The sequence below is a fragment of the Cryptomeria japonica genome, unplaced genomic scaffold (assembly GCF_030272615.1).
Source record: "Cryptomeria japonica unplaced genomic scaffold, Sugi_1.0 HiC_scaffold_78, whole genome shotgun sequence".
Taxonomy (NCBI): Eukaryota; Viridiplantae; Streptophyta; class Pinopsida; order Cupressales; family Cupressaceae; genus Cryptomeria; species Cryptomeria japonica.
The window spans coordinates 176,135-193,968 of record NW_026728900.1 but is presented as its reverse complement, the minus strand read 5'-3'; the positions used below and the strand labels follow the sequence as shown (position 1 = coordinate 193,968).

At 31.8% G+C, this 17,834-nt stretch overlaps 1 protein-coding gene across 1 annotated transcript; it reads right to left on the bottom strand.

Moving 5' to 3' along the window:
- Window positions 1–13,452: 13,452 nt before the first annotated feature.
- LOC131864164 (disease resistance protein Roq1-like) lies at window positions 13,453–17,194 on the bottom strand. Its single transcript, XM_059215182.1, has 5 exons — window positions 16,662–17,194; window positions 15,420–16,554; window positions 15,050–15,316; window positions 14,075–14,947; window positions 13,453–13,890 (listed from the first exon to the last, which is right to left on the bottom strand). Exons 1-5 carry the CDS (start codon window positions 17,192–17,194, stop codon window positions 13,453–13,455), a joined length of 3,246 nt encoding a protein of 1,081 aa, XP_059071165.1.
- Window positions 17,195–17,834: the final 640 nt, after the last annotated feature.

The following is a 17,834-nucleotide window of genomic DNA, read 5'->3' as shown; positions in this document are numbered from 1 at the left end:
GGAGATCAGACAGCTGACATTCTCACCAAACCCTTAGCAAGAGTGAAAATTGATCACTTCAGGAGGTATCTTGGTATGGTTAAAATGTAATTGATGTCTAAAATTATGTAAACTTCTTGGTCATATATTTGAGTATATGAAGTATATAACCTTTCCCTATGTTCATTCCTAAAGGATGACGATTCTTTAGTTAATAAACACTTGTATTTTAACATTGTAAGGTGACGATCTTATAAATGTTTGGAAGATCATATAAACTGAAAAATCAGACAATTTGAATATAAGTAATATGATAAGTTATAGTAGACATTATGTAAGCGGATTAATGTCAGTGCACATACTATAACAAGGATATCAAAGTGAGTATATCCTTAGTATCACAGGCTGATACTTAAAATTGGATATTGAAGTGAGTATATCCTTAGTATCACAAGCTGATACTTAAAATTAGATATCAAAGTGAGTATATCCTTAGTATCACAGGCTGATACTTAAAATTGGATATCAAAGTGAGTATATCCTTAGTATCACAGGCTGATACTTAAAATTAGATATCAAAGTGAGTATATCCTTAGAATCACAGGATGATTCTTCACACCTAGGTGATGTAATTATCATGAGATTAGTGTTGAGCTAAATTAAGTTTTAGATCTATACTCCTAAGACTAAGAGGGAGTGTTAAAATTAGTCTCAGTCGTAAACAATCGTAATCTGATAATTTGCACCAAGAATTCAATTTTATGTCACTTGTGATTTATTGGGATTTAATTAAGTTAGTATTAAAAACTAACATGTTAATTTTCTAATTGTGATGTTTGGTTTAAAGTATATCCACCGATGTAGAAGGATCGTGGCTCCACACAGGGGTCACGACCCTATGTGGAACCATGTGGTTCCACATAGGATCGTGACCCCCTGTGGAGGCATGATCCATTGAAGACATAAGATATACATCCACCTCCCATTATTGAATAAGAAGATAAGTACGATACATATGGTAAAGGGAGAACAGATATAATTAGTTGATCTTCATATCTACAGAGGCAAACTGATAAATATTAAAATCAGTTTTATATTTCTTCATATCAAACAATAAAAATATAAATTCATTATCTTTGAATTTTGATTGTTCTAAAAGTCATCACAGTCTGTTTACATTTACAAAACATAAGGAAAAAATAAAATTACAAAACTTGTATGGAGGATATTAAGTTTCCAAACCTCCCTCTGATAGTAATTATATATTGATAAAAAATCAACTAGCAATTACATCTCTCCACATTCAAACTATTTTTTATTAAAAGAAGCAATTTTTAAAAAAACATTAGAACTAAGTCACATTCAAAATACGTAATCATTAGAGCTAAACTTTAATAACTTCAAAATCTAGAGATGATTTGATCCTATAAAAAAATCTTGTGCAATAAATGATGATGGCACATGAATCACCCCCTTGAAATATACCTACCCACCTTTCCAATGTCTCCAATTGTTTTAAATAATTTATAATAACTTTGACTTTTATTCCACATAGAATACAAGTCTTCTCCCAAATATTATTTTATCTCTAAAATGTATTTGGGGAAGGTGACTAAATGATAATAACATCAAAATCTAGAGATGAATTTGATCTTATAATAAAAAAATCCTATGAAATATAATATGGTATACATGAATCAAAGCCCCTTCAAATATACCTACCAACCTTTCCAATATCTTCAATTGATTTGGACAACTCATAATGACTTTGACTTTTATCCCACTTAGAATATAATCCTTCTCCCCAAGATTAATTTATTTCAAAAATCCACTTGAGGAAGGTATTAAATTTTCTAGTACAAATACAAATTTTACATCACAAAGACAAATATTCAAAGATAATGGTGATAACATTCAAAGATTCTAGTATCTATTGAATCTCTCAAACACAACGATTTAATTAAAAAACATAGCACAATTTTTAGGTGTTTCCACCCAATGTAAGAGAAAATCTACAAAACATCATCCATGGTCAAGAGAGATTCAACACATGAGATGTATTGAGTTAAGAGGTGATTGCAAATGTACAAGTTTCCTTGCTTAAATAGGCAAGAGTAGTTAGGAAGGGTGGACAAGGTTGAGACAAGTGTCTCAACCTAGAGGAAGTAGAGTCTTGACAGAACTCAACAATATCCTTTAGGATAAGTTAGAGTCCTAATATGACTCTAATATTATCCATCTACCTAATAAATGTGTTCACCTAAGTAAATTTAATTAAACAATAAATAGTAGGAACTGTTTATTCCAACACAATTTACTAAAAATTAGCTTATTGAAAATTTATTAGTCTTTTACCATCAATGGTTACATAGAATTATTAACAATAATTAATGGGAAAAAAATTAGTTGACAATTATGGATATGCTAAAGAATAAAAGTTATGAAAAATTATGACTCCTATTTTTGAATCATCAGAATGAGAATTGTGATAGTGAATGTATGGGATATAAAAAAAAGGAAATTATAAGAATTGAGGACTATATATGTATGCATACATACATGCACAAATACATATATACACACACTAATATATATGTATATATGCCCATAAACATGTGTGTGTGTGTGTGTGTGTGTGTGTGTGTGTGTGTGTGTGTGTGAGAGAGAGAGAGAGAGAGAGAATAGCTATGATCTGTAATTAATAATTATTTAGTTAAAAAAATTGAATAATTATAAATTAGAAAAATAATTAACTAAAATTAGAGTTATAATATAATTGATTAAAATAGTTATAATGATAAATTATAATAATTTTAAACTAAAAAGTCTTTTATATAAAATATAATATTAATTTATTAAATAATATTTTAAATTTAAAATTATTATATTTATAATATATAATCCAATTTAATATGATTATATTCATCTCATATTAGCTTCCTTCCATGTAATAAAATTTACCATGTGATTTACTTTTTATTTATATTTAAAATGCAAAAATTTGGCCCAAATCAGCTCTATTAGACCCAAAGTACTACTACCAACTCCAAATGAAATGTCATTCAACAAAATCAACCGCAGGAAGCGAAAGTCTATTTTTTTATTTTAATCTGGTTATCCCTGGGATCAAGTCAGAGCAATATATATTAAAATCTTATTATTATTATTATTACTATTATTATTATTATTATTATTATAGAGCGGAAGTCCTTTGTTTTTCATTTTAATCTGGTTATCCCTGGGGATCTGGTTATATATATTAAAAGCTTATTATTATTATAGTAATTGATATTTTTATAACTCCTTTCAGACTATCTATCTATATCATTATCTTGTCGAGATAAAATGAAGAATGGTTCTTTCTTAGATTGAATAAAAAATGTTTGGAAGACTTAGACTGAGCCGTGAGCACATGAACGCAATATTCGTCATCGATAGATGAAGAAGAATAGGCAATATTTTGTACGCAAATATGATTATCCAAAGACTTTCTACCTTGAAACAATAAAATTCATAAATAATTATAATATAATTTATATTTTTCACTAAGTAACCTTACTTGATCGATGTAAATTTATAAGGAAATGAGAGTATATATAAAACATTATCATATTTCATTTCTAGATGTTACACGTATCTTTAAATAATCTCCATATAAAATGATTTATTATTTTAAAGTGTTTTCTTCAATATCACAAAAGTCATTAATAATTATAAGTTTATATACGTTAGGATAAATTCTAGTATCTTACAAATTTAACGTCATTTCTTCTTTTTTTAGAGCTGCATTAATTATTCTTTATTACATTAATTATTTCTTGTTTATAAATTGTGCTTTCAACCATAAAGATATATATATATATATAATTTTATCAATAGATTTATCAATTGAAATTTTAAGTTTCTTACTTTTTATATTTTTGTAAAAGTTTAAAATTGATCTTAAATTTATTGTTTCGTGTAAATAAAATATAAATATGAAAAAATTCAAAGAAAATAATTTTTTTTAAAGAATAAAAGTTTCAATTATAAGACCTTACCAAATTTTCACTCCTATTTTTTAAAATGCAAAATTTTAAAACTATTTTTAATTTATTATATTGTGCAAAGAAAATATAAAATATGGTAAGACTTTAAAGAAAAATGATTTTTTTGTAAGGAATAAAAGTTTCAATTACAATACTACACAAAATTCACACTCCTATTTTTCAAAAATGTCCGAAAGTCTTTTGTTTCTTGAGGTGTTAAAGATGTTGCTAAAAATGTGATCTTAGGATTTTCTATTGTTTTACAATTTAACTCTTGTTACTCTTTCACCAAGACAAGAGACTTTTCTTGATATAGTGACATGTTCGGTAGGTTTTCATTTAAAGTTGATGTCTCGTTGAGATTAATGTTCAAAGATTGTTCCACTATGTTGAAATATTGGTTCTTATGATTGAAATATTTAAAAAATTTACCAAAGTAATCCTCACTATCAAGTTGTATGATAAAACTATCTTTATGATCTCCTCATGGTATTATTTCTCATAGTCGCATGAATTTTGAAATACCCTTATCATTTTGAAAACTATCTAGGATAGGAGATCCCTACAGATCCCAATATGTAAGCTTAGGATAAACAGGTTCAAATTATTTAGGTTGGGATGTAAAGGATGAAGTAAATACAATGAAAACTCTATAATCTTGAAAAAAGTCAACAATATGCATAAAGGACTCTTCAAAGATATCCCTATTGTTAGTTTCAATAGTAGAAAAAGAGCTAGCTTCTTTTGTGAGTATATTCACAAGTTCAAATACAATATTACTAGACTCTAGCTTCTTTCCTGAGTACATTCACAAGTTCAAATACAATATTACTAAACTCTTTATCCAAGGCCTTTGTCCTTGGTTTTTCTCTATTGGTATAATGGGTTTCAAAATGCATTGCCCTTTATAGCTTAAGTCTTTTCCTTGAGAACCCATGTTCTTAATGATGTGAAGACAGTTAGGATACTTTTCAATAGGTATTATAGTAAAATTTTCTTCTTATTCATCTTTGTATAACCATCTTGAGAGGTTCTCACAAATGTTTTTATTTCCCAACTCACCCCAATGTAGAAATGTTGTAGACTTAGCTTTGACCACTCTTGATATGTCTTGTTTAAGTTGAGGTCTTCCATATTTTTTAGGGAAAGGAGAATTTTTCTTATATAAAAATATTATTATGCACTATACACTCCTAAACCCATGTCATCAACTTGAACCTTGATATTGGGAAAGATGGTATCGGATATAGAGGGTAAAGTGGGAGGATCAACATATGGGGACAAGGATGAGGCCTCTTAGTTATTAGGAACCTAGATATTTTTTATGACTCTTATCTTCAATATTTTGCAATACCCAAAAGGGCATAAGTCTCCATGAATAATATATTGGGCAATTTTTGGAGTGTGGTTTTTTCCTCCAATAAGGGTTTTCCCCACATAAATATTTTTGTTATGGTATGGATGTTATTCGTGTTCAAACTGTTTAATTTTTGTAATGTTGTAAATATTTGAAAATTTGTGGCCTGTTTTGCGACCTTAAATGACTTACAATATTTACCTAAAAACAAATTTCCTCCTAAATTTATAGAATTTACCATTATCCTCCTTAAGTGAAACTTAGATCGACACCTGCGTACAAATGAAAAGTTTTTTCACAACTAGTGAAAGGGGAAAAAAACCTATAGAAAAGAACTCTCTAAAAGAAAAAAATATTGAATGAAATCATCAAATATACATCACCTTATCCAATTATAAATTCAATAAATAATTATATTTTTAAATCCAACTTAATCTAATTAAATACCCAATCTAATAAGTCCACTAAGAAATCTATGCATTTCACCCCGTACAATTAGTCAACTTTCCTTTATCGAATCACTTTACTACCCAATACACTTAGTCAAATTCCTCCATGCACTCAACTTATTTGTTTCCTTTGTGAACACACCGACATATCATTCATCCAATCACTTAACTCTTCATAAATTTAATTATCTCAATATTAATTAATTTATTTAAAAAATAAATAAAAAATTCATCTAACCCATGTTTTCCACATTTCGATCTCTCCTAGACTAGTCATGAATTGGAATCATAGTTTATTATCAAGTCGTATGGATGCATACTGCTTTCTAAAATTGTATATATTTAATTTATTATTCATCAAACATCATGAATCATCAATGCAAAATCATGTTATTAAATATACAATTTGAATAATGTTAATATTATGTTGAAAAATTGAACAAACGTTAGACATTATAAGCACATCCATTAAATGCTCAATAAAAGGTTATCTTTAGTTAGAGGAGTGTTTTAATGTGTTTTCTTCAATGATTTTGTTTATTCAACTTCTTGCTAACAATGCATTACTTACCATCAATCATAATCATGTGAACAATTAGTTTTGGTTATTTACAACAAATTTATAAACACTTATATATTCTCTAATAGGTTCAGTTGTATCCAAGGAAAGTGCAACATGTTTATGTAATCCTATGTGAAAATTAATATTTAATTAAAATATGACTAATGTTAATGGCATTTGGAGCTATTGTTATTATATCAAGATATCCTTGTTAAAACTCTTTTGGAACTTTGAAATACAAGTAGATATATTATAAAAATGAGTTGAAGGATATAGAATTAATATGGTTGACTATATATTAATATCTAATATTTAGTTATTTTTATAAAATCCCTTTTGTGATATTAGACCTTCTTCGTAATAAAAAATGAATAGGTTTCAAGTAATAAGGTAGTCATAGACTTATTCAATATAATATAGATTTAGTTAATCTTTTTTCATAATATTTATTATATTTCTATTTAAAGGAGAGATATTATCTTGATTAGAATTAATATAAAGCTAAGAGTTAAGAGATGATGTAGCATGTGAGTCAAGATCTATGAGAAAAGTTCATGAATCTTTACACCTTGGCATGTACCTCAAAATATAAAAAACCACAATCACCTTTATATATAAAACATGTGGAGAGATTTGAGCCCAAGAAAAATCTAGGATATGTAGGGAGAATAAAGTATTGGATTAGGAGAAGCTCTGTCAAGATCTAAAAGGAAGATCTGTCAATAAGGTACAAAGAAACCAACATAATTTAGATTTCATTATAGGATAAAATTAAGACATAATTTCATATTAAAAAATCTTAACACCTTAAAAGAAAAATAGTTTATTTAGTCTCAATTTAGCTCACCAAAATAAAAAGTAAAAATTATAATTTATAGGGTTATTCTAGCCTAATAAACAAAATGCATGCATTAAACTCATAGAGGTGGGATAAAATGGACCATTATAAAACTTATGAAGATTACTTATAGCAAATAAAACATGATCCAAAGCAAACATAAAATCATTTTTTAATAATTTGAGTTCTTTGTTGTAGATAGCCTTAAAATTCTAAAATAAGGGTGAATCAAGCATTTGCCACATTATCTTCTAACCATTGATTAGTAAGATAATTGTCATATTTATTTATTTTGATTAGTAAGGAGCACTTTTTAAGGTGCTGAAAACTATTGTTGTTCAAATCCATGAGCCCACCACCCCAGCAAAAGTACCAAGCCTATCAGCATAACGACCTAATGGAGATTTGAACCTTGGTGGCAATTTCACCAAGAAAGTGTTTTAACTACTGAATTACATGGGTCACCCCTAAATAATTTCAATTATTAATTTTTACTTATTTCTTTAAATTAATTTATTAATTTTAAATATATATTTATTTATTTAACTAGAATAAATTATAAAGATAGAGTTGCTCCCTCGCAATAATTATTTTTAAATAATCATTAAATATATGAAAAGCTCTTTAAACTTATTAGTATATAAAAAATGATTAATCATTATTACAAAGATCACATTAAACTTCTTATTTACTAACCCCTTTCAATAATAATATTACTTTTAATAATAGTCCAAAGAATTAAATAAAAACCACTGGATTTGTTTTATGGTATACATGCACACCAAACTCTTGTAGAATCTGATAATAGTCTCTACCCTTGACTAGATAATTAAATTAAATAATTATGACATCAAGAACATCAAAACCATTTCCAGCTCTTATCACATAACAATAGACATTCAAACATTCAATAGAAATAAAAAAACATATCTTGAAATCAAACTGAATACTCTATTTCTGAATGCTCTATTTTTAACAATGATATGTTTTTATTATTACAGCTCACACAAAAATACAAAGTTCTTTCCAATTTATAAATTTTTTGTTTCATATCCTTAGGATTTGAACTATCTAAAAACCAGGGCATACACTACTAAAGATAGAGCATGCAAAGCATACATTATTTGGTGGAAAAGGCTAATTACCACTCTAAAATAAAACCAAACAATACGCTACAGACTAACAAGAAATTAACTATGCATGGGTATGCATTATTTAGCTAGAATTAGAACTGGAGATTTGGAATCTAATTCTATTGGTAACTAAATTAAATTATGAATCCATTAAAAGAAAAGGCATTGATCGGTGGATCTCCTAGTAAGTTGTTCAAACTATTAGTTCAGCAAAGCATGGTGGCGAATGTGATTTTGATGATGGAAGTTAATAATAGTGGCTAAGTATGTAACTACATCCTTGAACAGCTTCAGTTATCCACATACTCCCCCTTGATGCTTAGAGGGCTCACAATTTTATCTCAAAGTGCAAAAAACTGAGCTTTTGCGACTACCTCGATGAAGATATCTACTAGCTAATACTGAGTGTTTATGTGATTCAATTCAAATTCCTTATTTTGTACCAGATCCCAAATGAAGTTATATTTCATATCAAAATTCTTTGTTCTACTATGATGAACCAAAATCTTTGCTAACTTGATGGAACTCACATTGTCACAATAAACCACTATAGGTTCAATTTCCTTTTCTCTAATTTCTTTGAAAACTTTTCTGATCTAAAGACCTTGTGTACCTACTAAGGTAACAACAACATAATCTTCTTTTGTGGTTGAGAGGGCAATAATGCATTGTTTTTTTTAGCTCCAAGTAATCAAACCAGAACCAAAAGACAAGCAATTTCCAAATGCAAACTTATAGTCATCCAAACTACCTCCCTAATTTGAATCACTAAAGCCAACCATTTTGAACCTTTTAGAAGAGTAGTGGTGAATATCAAAATTTAGAGTGTCTTTCACATACCTCAAAACTCTGTTGGCTTCCCTCAAGTGTATTTCTGACGGATTTGTCATTTATCTTAAAAATAGTGAAATCGAATATGTAATATAAGGCCTTGTGTGGGTTAGAAACATAAAACTCCCAACAATACTTCTGTAAGTTATCTCATCAACTAGCTTAGCACCATAATCTCTACACAACACAACTCCATGAACACTTGAAGTGGAGGAAGGATTACAATCACTCATATCAAATTTCTTCAAAATATCTTGTGCATACTTTGTTTGACAAATAAAAATTTCATCCGCACTCTAATTAAATTTCATTCCAAGAAAATATTTCATGAGACCAAGATCTTTCATTTCAAATTCATTCACAATAGAAACTTTGAATTCATATTTCATCTTAGAACCACTACACATATGCAATAGATCATCAACATACAGACTTATCATGAGAATATCAATACCTTCTTGTTTGTAGTAAAGGGTAGGTCTACTCTTACATCTCTGGAAGCCATTCTCATGAAAGTATCCATCAATCATGGCATAACACGCTCTTGGTGCTTTCTTGAGACCATACAAATCCTTCTTCAACCTGTAGACATGATGCTCTTTTCCTTGTACTTCAAAACCTTGTGGTTGTTACACATATACTTCCTCTTCTAAGTACCCATTAAAGAAAGGCATTTTTCACATCCATATGATGTATAGTCCAATTCTTCTGATCTACTAATGAATTCGACATTCTAATGGTCTCTTGTCTTGCTACTGGTGCAAGTGTCTCTTCATAATCAATTTCATGTGTGTGTGTGAAGTCTTTAGCAACTAATCTTGCCTTGCGTCTTTCAACACTCCCATCACTGTCAAACTTGATCTTGTAGACCCATTTGGTACCAATATTCTTCTTGTCATGTGCAAGCTCTCTAAGCTCCCAAGTGTCATTCTTGTGAATGGAATCCATCTCTTTTTGCATTGCTTGCATCCAAACCTCATTAGTACATGAATAATCAAAGCATGGTGGTTCAAAATCAGTCTTGGTAAATAAAGCCAAATTCACTGTCTCACCTATTGGAGTTTCTTCATGTTTTTTATTTGTACTCCTTTGATAAATTTCACTCAACCTCCTTACTTTCCTTGTCGAAATTGGAGATGAATATGGACTTGAGCTTGGAACTGGAGAACTTGATGAGGGGTTTCTTAGTGGATTTGTACCACTTGAAATAGAAACATTAGTGGACTGCTCATGACCAATGTCATCAATAATAACATTATTCAAAACAGATTTTGACTTCTCAACATGGCATTTTTTTATGACCATAAACTCCCCCTTCATCAATAATTACATCTCTTGAGACAATAAGATTATTATAAGGGGATTACACAATCTATAAGCCTTTCTTTTCTCACTATACCCAAGAAAAATACATGATTCACTTTTTGCATCCAACTTTTGTCTATTTTGATCAGGTACATGCACTATCAATATTAGGCATTTTTCCATACCAAGCTTCATAAGGTGTCATCTTTTTTAGTGCATTGGCGGGGCTTCGATTGAGGATGTATACTTTTGTAGCAATTGCATTTTCCCAATAAGAATTTCTCAATCCCTTGGTTTGTAACATGCACCTTGCCATTTTAACCACTATACTATTCTTCCTTCCAGCTACTCCATTCCATTAAGGTGTGTATGCAGTGGTGAGTTGCCTCCTGATGCCATTCAAATCCCAATAACTCTAGAAATATTTTGAACAAAATTCTCCTCCATGATTAGTCCTTAAACATTTTATTTTGCACCCTTTCTCATTTTCCACAAGGGCTATGAACCTCTTGAATGTATCCAGGGCTTCATCCTTGACCTTCAAAAAACACACTTGACAATTCTAAGAGTAATCATCAATAAAAGTGATAAAATATGATGACTTACTCAAACTCTTTGTTTCTATAGGACCACAGATATTAGAATAAATAAGTTGAAGTGGGTGATGGGCCCTCCATGCATTACCCTTTGAAAACTTTTCCCTTGCATGCTTTCTAATGCATGTGATGTCAGAAGCTTCAAAATGTGAAAATTTAAATGCTCCTACCTGAGCCAACTTGTATCCTCATATGCCATATTTGCAAGGTTGTTGCTATGTTCACCAAACCTCAAGCAGAACATCCTATTCTTTGTCATCTAGGCACAACAGTGATCACCCTATTGCCCTGATTCTTATCATAGATAGTACATGTCTTATTCTCAAAGATAACTTTATAGTTACTTTCACATAACTGTCCAATATTGAACAAATTATGCTTCAACTATGGGGTGTAATAAATATCATGAATTCTCTTTATACCTTATTTTGTGTGGACCTCCATAGCTTCGTTTATAGCAACCTCCAAGGATTTATCATTACCAAGCTTTATCTTGGATTTAAAACTTCCATCCTTTGTTGAAAACAACTTCTTATTCTCCGTTATATGGTTAGAGCATCCAGAATCTAGATACCCAACATCTTTACTAGTATTTTCACCTTTGGCATAAGATAAAAATAAGTGATCGGGAGGATTCTCACCACTTTCTTGAGCATAATTACCACTTTTAACTTCTTTCAATCTACAATCTCTTTGAAAGTAACCATACCTATTATAATGCTAACATTGAATAATTCTTTTATCAAAGTGTCTCTACCTCTTCCTCTGATTCCTCTTGAAGAATTTTGACTTTTCCCTTAACCTTGGCCTTGATTGCTTTTGATGTTACTATCACTTGCATCTTCATTCTTTGTGATTTGTAATTTAGAGGAGAATGCTTTCTTGACACTTTCAAAAAAATCTCTCAATCTTTCTTCATGAGACATCAGGGATCCAACCAATTGATCAAACTGAAGGGTTTTCAAATATTTGCTTTCTTCTATGATTATGGCAATATGATTCCATATTGGTGTCAAATTTCTCAACATCTTTTTTATCAAAACTTCATTGCTCACAATTCCCCAAAGTGTAGCCATTTTATTGAACACATCTTTGACTCTGACACAATAGTGATTTACACTTTTAGCTTCTAGCATCTTCAAATTCTTGAATTCTCTCTTTAATATCTATACCTTGACAACCTTAACTTGAGCACTACCTTGGTAAGCTTCTTGTAGAGTCTTCCAGGCATCTTTGGCAATTGTTATTCCTAAGATTCTTGGAAATAATCTCTTATCATGAGCTATTTGAATGTGAAACAAATCTTGAGCATTGTTCTTCCTCGCCTCCTTCTTTGTTGTTCTTTCATTGGTAGTAAGGGCATTCCAATCATCTAGTTCCTCATACCCTGATTTAACAATCTCCCACAAATATTTTCCTATCAAAAAGTTTGGCATCTTAATGCACCAATAATCATACTCATTTCCATCAAATATTAGAACAGGCATCTAGTTAGAATTTGGCGAAATTCCAACAACAAAACTTCAACCCAAAACAAAATTACCTACTTTGATACTACTTGTAGAATTTGATAATAGTCTCTACCCTTGACCAACTGATTGAATTAAATAATTATGACAGAAAGAACATAAAAACCATTTCCATCTCTTATCACATAACAATAGACATTCAAACATTCAATAGAAAAAAAAAAAATAGACCTTGAAATCAAACTGAATACTCTATTTCAGAATTCTCTACTTTTAACAGTATTATGTTTTATTATTGCAGATCACACAAAAATATAAAGTTCTTTCCAATTTATAAAGTTTTTGTTTCACATCCTTAGGATTCGAACTGTCTAAAAAGCAGGGCGTACACTACTAAAGATAGAGCATGCAAAGCATGCATTATTCTGTGGAAAAGACTAATTACAGTTCTAAAATAAAACAAAACAATATGTTGCAGACTAAAAAGAAATTAACAATGAATGGGCATGCATTATTCATCTCGAATTAAAACTGATAATTTGGAATCTAATTCTATTGCTAACTAAATTAAACTACGAATCCATTAAAAGCAAAGGCATTGGTCGATGGATCTCCCAGTAAGTTGTTCAAATTGTTAGTACAGCAAAGCATGGTAATGAATGTGAGTTTGACGATGGAAGCTAAGAATAGCAGCTAAGCAGAGAACTGCATGCTCGAACAACATCAGTTTATCCACAACTCTTTGATATAAATTGTATCCTATAATTAAACTCTCTTAATAAACATTATAATTAAACCGTCAAATTATTATTTTTCATTATTAAAAATAAAATTCATTCTTTTCTTTGAACTGTAATCAATATAAATAGCACTTTTAAAAAATAATCATCTTCAATAAATTACATTCATAAATAATATAACCTATCAACAATGATTTGTAACACACCCACAATTTTATACTCTTCACCTTTCTTCACCTCTATCCCAAACCCCTTCTTCAGTATTCCATACCTCCTCAAAATACCTTCAATAGCCCGAAGATAATAGTATCTCGAAATATCACATGCCACCATTGTAATTATCCATTCTCCTTGACGCGCCTTAGGGCCATAGAGTGGAAGTAATTTATTTATACCCTCTTCTGAAATAGAGGTATCAATCACAACCAGAAAGCATCCGATAACCGCACTCAATTCTGACCACTTGAGAAAAGTTTCGTGGCTGCCAATTTCAATGATCGCATTGAGGTCAATATGAACGTCAGAAAACAGATATTCATTGAAACTTGACTCCGCTCCATCCACTGCTCTTCCTATCATATCCATTCCCACTGATGGCACACTCTAAAATGAATTACCAAATACTGTTAGTCACCCACGGTATCTTATTTTCATTTACAGATTACTTCAATCATTACTTGCAAAAATATAGATTATGTTATAAGAGCAAAAGGCAGAATAAAGATAAGGTGAATAACGAAATGAAAGAACGCTTACTTCTGTTAAAAAGCAGTGTTGAAATCATTACCTTCAACTTATGAATGCGATCTCGTATTACTGCATTGTTCCAATAAATAAGTCTCATCAATCTTAATCCGCGCAAGTCGTCAATCCCCAATATGTTCTGCAGCTTCTCACAAGAGTCGATCACAATTTGCCGCAAGCAGCTCGGTCTTGCAAGACTTGGAAACATCTCAAGCTCAGGACAATCATAAATGTACAATGCTTTAAGGTCGAAGTTACCTGAGACACTTCTCAACATTTGACATCCATTCAATTCAAGACATTCAAGTTTCCCACATCCATCAAATATAATCCTCTCGAGGGAACGAGGACCTAAAAAAGCTGGCAACTCCACAAGCTCTGGACAACCCCGAATGGTTAATTCTACAAGCTCTTCACAACCAAAATCTATTGATTTCAAATTTTGACAATCCCCCAACTCAAAATATTTTAGCTTTACATTTCTATCAAATGTTATCCCCTCCAGACACTTCATACCCATGAGACGCAAGTCCTCAAACTCAAGGTCTGGACATTGATTAATGTTTAATAGCACAAGATTTGTAAGATCGGATGTTCCTATCAATCTTTTGAGTTTTGCACAATTTTTAATATCAAGACAATTTAATGTTTTTACCCTTATTAAATTCAATTCCTTAAGATTTTCCATTCCATGAAGTTTGATTGACTTAAGGCTGTGATAGTGGATTCCACTGATTAATATCTTAGATACAAATTTTTCACCACCGATCTCTAGTTTCTCAAGGCCAGTCTTCGGGGTCTTGACACTACTGGACTTTCCTCTATTTTCTAAACTATCTTTTGATACTCCCAATAAATCTGGAAACTCTATCAAAGAGGTTTCACAAATTTGCAGCTCCTTCAACTGAGAGGGTGCCTGAATTTCAAGATAAATTTGTGTAAATCTTTCCATGATAAAAAATATTCCAGAGACAACATAACGGGGAGATTTACTTTTTCAGAGAGAAGATCAGAATACCTGTACGGGATTCTCCCACAACGTCTTGAGTTGCCCGCCTTTGATTGTCAAACGCTGCAAATTTTGAAGAGGAATCCAAGAAGGGATGCATGGTTGTTCTCCGGAATTGCCCTCTAGCTGGAGCCATAGTAAGGAAGCTGATGTCTCAAGCCAAGTACGTGGTTGGCCTACAAAGAACGTAACTTGAGAACCCAAAGACTTGTCGAAAATGGAATGGTAACACCTGATGTTGGTTTTGGCGAGTATTAATTTGAAACCCATTGATTCCTGCATACATAGAAGTAGATCAGGTTTCTGTTTATGTAATAAAATGTTTTGATTAGGAATACTACAAGACCAAAGAGAAAATCTGAAGGGCTAACAAGCATACCAAAACTTTCAGATCTTGAGGACGCCACAGGCGATGAGGAGGGCTGAGCTCAAGTGCCATTTCTCTTCCCAAGTCCCTCAGGTGGTCATGCATTCTCAATCCAATCGTCACTTCTCCTTTCCGACTCCTAAGTTTGAATTCTTCTACAAGGCACTTATTTTTTAGTGTTGCTAGTGCATGCTGAGCGTTCCATCCTGATCCCTTCAATAACCTTTCAGCTATACTCTTAGCTTTGCCTATAAAAAAGCAAGCAATATCCATAAAAACCTGTTTTTCTTCATCATCCAATGCATGGAAACTTATTCTCAGTCTGTTCTTTATATCTCGAGGAAGAGTTTTTCTAACTTTAACTAATTCCAAATTCCAATAATCCTTATTTCTACCATGAACATGCCTGCCCAGTACCTGAAGGGACAGAGGCAACCCTCCACAAACATCAACAAAGGAGTCAACCAGCTTCTCATACCCGCTAGATGGATGGGGTTGGCCAAAGGCATGCCAGCAAAAGAGTTCTCTACCATAATTTCTATCCATTCCTCTTAAATTATAACCGACGGTAATCCCTGCAGTTATAAGCACCCCAACGTCACGGGTTGTGACAATAACAAGACTATCACCAATATTATTTAGGATATCCATGACCGCTAGAGCATTTAACTGTTCCACATAGTCGATATCATCTACAACAATTAGGAAGCTTAAATGAGGGCTCCTTTGAAAACTATCTTTGAGATAGCTTGTTCCTTCCTCTGGACTCGTAAATCTGAGATCATGATTCTGAAAGAGATCTTTCAGAAGCTTAAGTTGCAAAGAATGTAACTGGTTTCTCACAGATGCTTCTCGCACATCAAACAAAAAACTTGCTCTAGAGTAACTCAAAATCTTTCGATTAAACAACTCTTTAGAGAGAGTTGTTTTCCCCGATCCACCCATGCCGAAAATGCCAACTACCTTGGCGCTATGCTTCCCTTCTTTCAACCCGCATTGGTTTTCAAAATCTTGTGCAAGTTCTTCAAGGCATCGCATCTCAAAATCTTTCACAAGATTATTAAGCCCCACTGGATGTGTGGCGACGTGTAAATATCTTTTCCTTTCTAATTCCTTTTGCACTGTTGCAACTATGTTTTTGCAGTCACTGAAACATTATAAAATGAAAGCAGAATTCAATGAGAAAATAGTTAACCAGAATTGATGGAACAAAAAAGTATATAAAGTAGAGTTTACAAAACACAGTAAGATTACCTTTGAAATTCTTCTCCAGCTATAAATGAAAGAGACTGAAGAGCTTCCTTCCACTCACCAAGCTTCTCAACATATCTGCCCTTTTTTTCATATTTAATGAATGCACCAGCATATACTCCACTTTCTATGTGGCGGAGATCAGAAGGCATCACTTGATAAAATATAGGGATAATTTTGGCCTTAGTTTCTAACATGAGAAGCAGCTCATCCAAACACCAAGGTGACTCTGCATATCCTTTGGAAAAAATAGCTATGTGTACCTTTGCAGAGCGGATGGCTGTCTCAATAGTAGAAGGAAACGAATTTCCTAGTTCTTTCTCTTTGGAATCAAGGAACGTCCGTATTCCCAGCTGCTCAAGGGAGTTGTAAAGTTGAGTAGCCAAAGTTTGTTTGACATCAGGGCCTCTATGGTTGATGAACACGTCGAACAGTCTTGAAGATTCAGAAATCTTCCTTCTTATGCCGGCAGGTTTTATTCCAGAGAAAGCTTTTAATTCCGGATTTTGCTGGTGAGATGACGACGAAGAAGCCATTAGTTCCAGTTCAAATGCTAAAAATCCTTTTTACAACAATAGAATAAGTAAGCGGGGTGAATAAGATGTGATTTACAATATGCGTCATGGAAGATGAATGCTAAAGTGAATTAATATATCTTTCCGTAGGGAGTTCAATACTTTCCTTGCCGTTTCCTCGAAACATCGAGAAAAATAAAGAGTAAGGAATATTTATCCAAAGGCTGAGCTGTTCAAAGAAGCGGCCAGTTCAAATCTTTCTCCATACATTCAAGGCAAAAGAACACAGGACGAAAATACTTCGAAATCTGGGTTTGGTCTTTTACTCGAAATAAAATAGGTCATATTGTTGTGTTCAGTTTTCCTCGTCTTTTCCACGAAAATGAATATTAAAAATTATTAGAAGCGTACAGAGGAGGGAACCTCAGTCGTTCTCTCGAAACACTTAAGGCAAAAAGGAAAAGGATTCGAAATTAGACAATCTCCGATCTGTTCAATCGTTTCGTCGAAACATCAAATGAAGAAAGGAAGGAAAATGCTGTGGGAGGAGATTGGATTATGTAGACCACTTCTAAAGAAGTCAGAATCAATTCTTTGTAATGTCGGTGCCACGTTCCACGGAAACAAGTAATCTAAAAATGACGCTTTTCATTTCCTTTTT